Source organism: Gymnoscopelus braueri (assembly GCF_963280865.1).
Source record: "Gymnoscopelus braueri genome assembly, chromosome: 16".
Classification (NCBI taxonomy): domain Eukaryota; kingdom Metazoa; phylum Chordata; class Actinopteri; order Myctophiformes; family Myctophidae; genus Gymnoscopelus; species Gymnoscopelus braueri.
This window is the reverse complement of record NC_137616.1, coordinates 41,163,623-41,171,735: the sequence shown is the minus strand read 5'-3', so window position 1 is coordinate 41,171,735 and position 8,113 is coordinate 41,163,623. Positions and strand designations below refer to the sequence as shown.

Sequence of the window (8,113 nt, the reverse complement as noted above, 5' to 3'; positions counted from 1 at the left end):
TACTCTGCTTTTGTGTTGCTTCTTTCCAGTGTGTCAGGTAGTTTTCCTTTTGCTGTTTTATAATTTGGTTTAGTCCAATGGGTTTTCTATCTCGTGGCTCTGTTTGTGTTTGTGCCCGGAGTTCCAGGGCCAGCTGGCTGAGGGGGCATCTCTCTAGGGTTTCGCTGTGTGTGAGTGCCTTGTTATGGAGTGCATCTAGGTCGCTTTCTTTTAGGTGGTTGTAGAACTTAAGTGCTCTCTTTTTTATTTTGATAATTAGTGGGTATCGTCCTAATTCTGCCCTGCATGCATTATTTGGTGTTTTTCGCTGGGTACGGAGAATGGATTTGCAGAATTCTGTGTGTAGGGTCTCGGTTTGGTGTTTATCCCATTTTTCAAGGTCATGGTTTGCTAATGGTCCCCAGATCTCACAACCATAGAGGGAAATTGGTTCTATCACAGAGTCCAGTATTTTAAGCCAGGTTTGAATTGGGATGTCTATTTTGATGTTTCTTTTGATAGCATAGAATGCCCTTCTTGCCTTGTCTCTTAGGTCCTTTACAGCTTGGTTGTAGTTCCCTGTGCTGCTGATGTTTAGGCCAAGGTAGGTATAGTTTTTTGTTTGTTCTAGTGGGATTGTATTTAGGAAAAATTGATGGTTTTGGCGGCTGGATCTTTTTTGAAATATCATGATTTTAGTTTTAGTTAGGTTCACTGTCAGGGCCCATGTCTGGGAGAATTTGTGTAGGAGATCAAGTTGCTGCTGTAGTCCTTCCTTGGTTGGAGACAGCAGCAGCAGGTCATCTGCAAAAAGTAAGCAGATATAACATATATATATTCAAAGATATGTGCACGCTTTTTCAAGATTTTTCAAAAATAGCTCTAACAAGCTCATTGTGCGGAACTCGGTGCCGCGCTATGAACTTGTATATCTGTTATTTTTGGAAAGGCCAAAGCTAAGTGGTTAAAATGATTGTGACATGATGTTAACTAATTTCGCTGGGGACCCCCTGGTAACCCCCCAAGGACCACTGGTTGAGAACCACTGTTGTAGATCAATAGACCAGCCAGTAGGCTCCGTTTTGATGACTGAGTTTAACTCCTCGTCCCACTGTTTTTATACACACACACACACACACACACACACACACACACACACACACACACACACACACACACACACACACACACACACACACACACACACAATTCAATTCAATTCAATTCAAAGGGCTTTATTGGCATGAGAAAACATACGTTTACATTGCCAAAGCAGAATACAACAATACAGCAATACAATCAAAACAAAAAATATGTACATTTGAAAGTCAGAATCTTCAATAGATCAATTTCTATGTACCAAGATCACTGGGTGCAGGTATAGTGCCGGAATATACCCAATGATTAGTCTTTAGGGTGGTTGTGTTCCGTTTGATATCCTTTTCCTATCACAGCAACTCACGAATCTTGCTGCTGTGTTTGCACATTGTTGTACTTCGCCCAGCAGATATGGGAGTTTTTTGTCATTGGTCATGTTTTCAAAATCTCCGTGTGTGGTTGTAATCTGTGGGAAGTATGTGTCTCTGATGTCTTGGTACAATGGACAGACGGTTAGGAAGTGTAGCTCGGTTTCCACTTCATTTTGTGTGCAGTGGGTGCATAGTCTGTCTTCTCTCGGGATACAGGTCTGCCTGTGACGACCTTTCTCGATCGCAAGACTGTGCTCACTGAGTCTGTACCTAGTTAAGATTTTTCTTTGTTTTGGGTCAGTCACGGTGCTCAGGTATTCTGCCACTGCTTATTCTCTGTTTAGGGCCAGATAGCATTCTAGTGTACTCTGCTTTTGTGTTGCTTCTTTCCAGTGTGTCAGGTAGTTTTCCTTTTGCTGTTTTATAATTTGGTTTAGTCCAATGGGTTTTCTATCTCGTGGCTCTGTTTGTGTTTGTGCCCGGAGTTCCAGGGCCAGCTGGCTGAGGGGGCATCTCTCTAGGGTTTCGCTGTGTGTGAGTGCCTTGTTATGGAGTGCATCTAGGTCGCTTTCTTTTAGGTGGTTGTAGAACTTAAGTGCTCTCTTTTTTATTTTGATAATTAGTGGGTATCGTCCTAATTCTGCCCTGCATGCATTATTTTGTGTTTTTCGCTGGGTACGGAGAATGGATTTGCAGAATTCTGTGTGTAGGGTCTCGGTTTGGTGTTTATCCCATTTTTCAAGGTCATGGTTTGCTAATGGTCCCCAGATCTCACAACCATAGAGGGAAATTGGTTCTATCACAGAGTCCAGTATTTTAAGCCAGGTTTTAATTGGGATGTCTATTTTGATGTTTCTTTTGATAGCATAGAATGCCCTTCTTGCCTTGTCTCTTAGGTCCTTTACAACTTGGTTGTAGTTCCCTGTGCTGCTGATGTTTAGGCCAAGGTAGGTATAGTTTTTTGTTTGTTCTAGTGGGATTGTATTTAGGAAAAATTGATGGTTTTGGCGGCTGGATCTTTTTTGAAATATCATGATTTTAGTTTTAGTTAGGTTCACTGTCAGGGCCCATGTCTGGGAGAATTTGTGTAGGAGATCAAGTTGCTGCTGTAGTCCTTCCTTGGTTGGAGACAGCAGCAGCAGGTCATCTGCAAAAAGTAAGCATTTGATTTCTGTGTTTGCCAAGGGGATGCCTGGAGCTGTGGACTGTTCTAACGTTTTTGCTAATTCGTTGATATATATGTTGAAGAGTGTTGGACTCAGGCTGCATCCCTGTCTAACTCCTCGGCTTTGGGGGAAAAAGTCTGTGTGCTTTTCGCCTATTTTAACTGCACATTTGTTGTTAGTGTACATTGATTTTATGATGTCATAGGTTTTCCCCCCAATGCCACTCTCCAACAGTTTGTACATCAGACCCTCATGCCAAATTGAATCGAATGCTTTTTTGAAGTCGACAAAGCAGGAGAATAATTTGCTTTTGTTTTTGTTTAATTGGTTGTCAATTAGGGTGTTTAGAGTGTAAATGTGGTCTGTTGTGCGATATTTTGGTAGAAAGCCAATTTGTGATTTGCTCAGGACATTGCTTTCTGTGAGGAAGTTTAGAATTCTGTGGTTGAGGATCATGCAGAGGATCTTTCCGAGGTTGCTGTTTACACAGATCCCGCGGTAGTTATTTGGGTCATATTTGTCTCCACTTTTGTGGAGTGGCGTTATCAGCCCTTGATTCCATGTGCTGGGGAAGATCCCAGATCTGAGCACGATATTTAGGAGTTTTAGTATGGCTATTTGGAATTTGAGGTCGGTGAATTTGATCATTTCATTTAGAATACCGTCTGCCCCGCAGGCCTTCTTGGTTTTAAGTGTTTTTATTTTGTCTTGTAGTTCTTTTAGGTTGATTTGGGAATCTAGTGGATTCTGGTAGTCTTTTACGGCTGACTCTAGGTTTTGTAGTTTATCTTTTATTTGTTTTTGCTCTTTGTTCTTCTCGATTGGGCCAAAGAGGCTAGAAAAATGGTTCACCCATATATCTCCATTTTGGATGGGTAGTTCGTCCTGTTTTAGCTTATTAAGTCTGTTCCAGTTTTCCCAGAAGCTGTTTGTCTGTATGGAATCCTCGATATCTTGCAGTTGGTTTCTAACATGTTGATCTCTTTTTTCTCTTACTGTTTTCTTGTATTGTTTTAGTGTTTCCCCATATTGGAGACGTGTGTTGTGGTTGTCTGGGTCTCTGTGTTTTTGGTTTGATAGTTTCCTTAATTTTTTCCTGAGATTATTGCAGTCATTATCGTACCATTTGTCATTCTCAACATTTTTTCTGGCTTTCCTGTTTGCACACACACACACACACACACACACACACACACACACACACACACACACACACACACACACACACACACACACACACACACACACACACACACACACACACACACACACACACACACACTGTGTCACAAGCGTCATGGAACCACTTGTTCCTGGTTTCAATGTTTTTACATTCACAACTGCTACATCTACATAAACGTTCAGATTTCAAATGAAGTGCTGACCCCCTAGCCCTGGTCCAGAGCGTTAGTGAGTTCTCTCTAACGCCCTGCCAGGCGCTGGGCTCTGTGCTTGTACAAGGAATTCCACTGCCCTGCGAGGGCTCCAACAGTAGTGAAAATAAACAAAACCATTTCTCTACACACCTAAACAAAGGCTGTTTTGTGTTGTTGAAAGTCTGTTCTCGGAGGTGGGAAGCCTCTCAGCACCCCACCTTCTCTGTATAATACACTTTTTGGCCAGAAAAGAAAATATTTCACCGGAAGGAAAAAAGGTTTTTGGTTGCTCCACAGTGCCCTCTACAGATCTGGTCAATGGAATTATTCTATTGACCAGATTTTTCCTTCTAGTGAAATATTTTCTTTTCTGGCCAAAAAGTGTATTATACAGAGAAGGTGGGGTGCTGAGAGGCTTCCCACCTCCGAGAACAGACTTTCAACAACACAAAACAGCCTTTGTTTAGGTGTGTAGCGAAACGGTTTTGTTTATTTTCACTACTGTTGGAGCCCTCGCAGGGCAGTGGAATTCCTTGTACAAGCGCAGAGCCCCGCGCCTGGCAGGGCGTTAGAGAGAACTCACTAACGCTCTGGACCAGGGCTACTGACCCCCATGCCACAGATGTAACAAGTTGAGCCGCAAAAGGTCTAAGTGCCTGTATATTCTGTATTGTTCAATAAAAAAAACGTTTTAATCCGATCGCCGGCCATTTTCTCTGAATTTTCTCCGATGCTTTCAACTATGTGACACTACCGGTTGGGAGGTGTTTTGCACTCTGATACATAACAAAAAAATAAAAACAATAATAGAAAATGGCCGCCGATCGGATTAAAATGCTTTTTATTGCACAATAACAATACGGGAGATAAGGGTACTTACCACGGTCCGGCTCAACTTTATATTTGAAATCTGAACGTTTATGTACATGTGAGTTGTAAATGTAAAAACAAATCGAAAACCAGGAACAAGTGGGTCCATGACTGTCATGGTATGACAGTCATGTTTCAGGGCTAGTGAATCCTGAGATCTACATGATTCTCACTGTTCTATTATAGCAGCCGTGTGACCTTTTCTTTAACATATTTTTGCTGTTGGGCAGAAACCTTGTATCTCCTTATAACCTTTTTATCTTTTCTTTGGTAAAAGAATGCCCTAATTCATCATACTACACACAAAAGTAGCAAAAATAGACGATGTACAAGCTTTTGATCTGCTATTTCTGAATTTGAATTCTGAAAAGTAACAGTTTGGACATAATAGGTTTCCACCTGACAGCAACAATATTATAATACCTACTTATAAGGTTTAATATTATAAATATCTATAGTCTCTATATATAGTCTAGTCCTTATTCATGTCATATCAAAGTCCTTCTTATGAAAGTCCTTATTAAGTCCTTATTATTAAGTGCGTATTGTATTTTTTCATTCCAGACCAGTTTGTGGAGTCCAGTCTGCAGGTGAAGAACAGTTCTCCAGCCAGGACTGTTTCTATTAAACAGGAACCTGAAGACCACCTGGATCTCAGTAAGTTTTATGCACTCTCTCTCTTCATTAATTTTATCGGTGAAAGTGGGCCGGTACTGATATGAATTGGTTCATCGATTTCAGCATTAACAATGTGACTATTGATGCATGGACCCCTGCATCTATCTAAACGTACCATGAATAGGACGACGGTTCGGTGGTAAAAGTATTAATGGGTTCACTGAAGCTGTGCAGTTAATTCTACTTCAGTATTAACTAACCAGCTGCAGAAGAGAAGACTCACTGATCTTACATTTACCAGTAATTACTTTCAAAATAATAGAGACTGCCTCTCATTCACCTCTCATTCAGCTTGTCTCGCATCTTCTATGAGAGCTGCAATGTAAACAAACAACGGCCACTATTTTCAGCACAGAGCGCAGTCAGGGCACCATCAAATATAAAATGTTGGAAGATGTGGGTAAAGAGTAATCTTGTTGATACTTTTTCCAGCCACAACTGGTGACTGAGGTACTGCAGTGGAGGTACAAGTTTCAAACCTTTTATGGAGTCTCGTTGTATCTTTCTCCTAGACTTCCTGCACATACCTGTATGTAAAGAGGAGGTTTCACCTGAAGAGGAGTGGAGCCCCAATCTGGTCCAGGAGGAACCAGAACCTCCTCAGATTAAAGAAGAACAGGAGGAGCTACTTGAAAGACCTGAAGAGGCTGGTGGGTCAACGTTGACATTACTAGCAGTGAAAAGTGAAGATGATGATGAAAACAGAGAGACAGAGCCTGTGGCCAGCACCTCAACTGAACACATGAAAACACAAGCTTATGTAGAGGACTGTGGAACATCACAACCAACTAGGGATGACCAGCTCCTCTCTTCACACTGTTCTGAATCAGACACTGAAGACAGTGATGACTGGGGAGATCAGTCAGCTTTAAACACACTGAAATCACACAAGACACAAAATGTGGGAGGACAGCGCACGCTGTCCCAGGACCTGGGAAAAGTGTTTAATAGAAAGGACAATCTGAAGAGACACACAATAATTCACACAGGGGAAACGCCCTTTGCTTGTACAGTTTATGGCAAAGGCTGTGCTCTCAAGGCTGATCTAAAAACACACATGATGACTCATACTGGCAAAAAGCCCTTTTCTTGTACAGTATGTAGTAAAAGCTTTGTCAACACAAGTCATCTAAAAATACACATGATGACTCATACTGGCAAAAAGCCCTTTTCTTGTACAGTATGTAGTAAAAGCTTTGCCACCACAAGTCGTCTAAAAACACACATGATGACTCATACAGGCGAAAAGCCCTTTTCTTGTAACGTATGTGGTAAAGGCTTTAATCAGAAAATTACTCTAAAAACACACATCATGACTCATACAGGCGAAAAGCCCTATTCTTGTATATTATGTAGTCAAAACTGTGTTAGCAGAAGTCATCTAAAAACACACATGAGGACTCATACAGGTGAAAAGCCCTATTCTTGTGCAGTTTGTGGTAAAGGCTCTGCTACGAAAAGTATTCTAAAAAGACACATGTGGACTCATACAGGTGAAAAGCCCTATTCTTGTGCAGTTTGTGGTAAAGGCTTTGCTGATATATGTAGTTTAAAAAGACACATGAGGAATCATACAGGGGGAATGTCTTTAGTTTAAGACATAAGATCATTCAGTCTAATCCTTATGACAATGAAATGGATACTAAAGCAGAGGAATCACATAATCTAACAATATCAACATACATGACTGAATTGTGTGTGTGTGTGTGTGTGTGTGTGTGTGTGTGTGTGTGTGTGTGTGTGTGTGTGTGTGTGTGTGTGTGTGTGTGTGTGTGTGTGTGTGTGTGCGCCCAAAACATTTAAACGGTCCAATTTTTTCACTCCCACGGTTACTGTGTATACCGGGTGGTTCTCAAACTTTTTCCTGTCAAGGACCCCCAAATGAATAGACTATGCATTTGGTCGCAGACCCCCCCTCCCCATCTGAAAATATTTTGTGCCGATATATTATGTTGTGTTATTAAAATGTTTCATAAAGTTCAAAACGCAGCATCTTTAAGCTCACAATAAGCTACAGATACAGGGCAAAAAAGTACACTTAATTTGGTTACATTTGTGACCAAATGAGAGTGTACAATTGTAACTAAAATAGACCCGTAACCAAATGGACCCGCATTTAACACAATGAGGATTTCACTGTGTCCTGCTTGGACTCATCTGAGTTTTTCTTTGTGTGGAGGTTTATGTATTTGAAGATGAGAGAAGCCAAGGATATAGTAAAACACTTAACAGTACAAGGCTTGACATATAGGCCAACAGCACATGCTCAGCATGTCCTCTCACCCAGGGCAGGAATGTGATGGAGGCCACGAAGGCCATGGCTGCCGTCACGCCGTCGTTTGGCCTTCTGCCCCTCAAAAAGTGATATGCCTTGGCACCTGAGGCCACCCTGGTCGTGATGCCCCCCCCCTCCACCGTTTTCTCCTCTCCCTCTTTCCTGTAAAATGTTTTACCAGTGTATTTTCTCGACATTCTGAATTCTGACTGAGCGTGTGTGAACTTCTGACTCAGGGGTTTGTTCAAATGTTGGTCATTTGGAAATACCACATTTTGTGAAATAATCAGCTTTTCACTG

At 41.5% G+C, this 8,113-nt stretch overlaps 1 protein-coding gene across 1 annotated transcript in view; it reads left to right on the top strand.

Moving 5' to 3' along the window:
• LOC308103864 (uncharacterized protein) overlaps positions 1–7,903 on the top strand; it is a gene marked incomplete at both ends in the record, with an annotated part of 23,873 nt that extends 15,970 nt beyond the window's left edge. Inside the window, 3 exons of the mRNA XM_080454065.1 lie at positions 5,425–5,517; positions 6,051–6,634; positions 7,826–7,903. Of these exons, the coding sequence (XP_080310191.1) occupies positions 5,425–5,517; positions 6,051–6,634; positions 7,826–7,903 (755 nt within the window). The remainder of the gene's footprint in view (positions 1–5,424; positions 5,518–6,050; positions 6,635–7,825) is intronic.
• Positions 7,904–8,113: the final 210 nt, after the last annotated feature.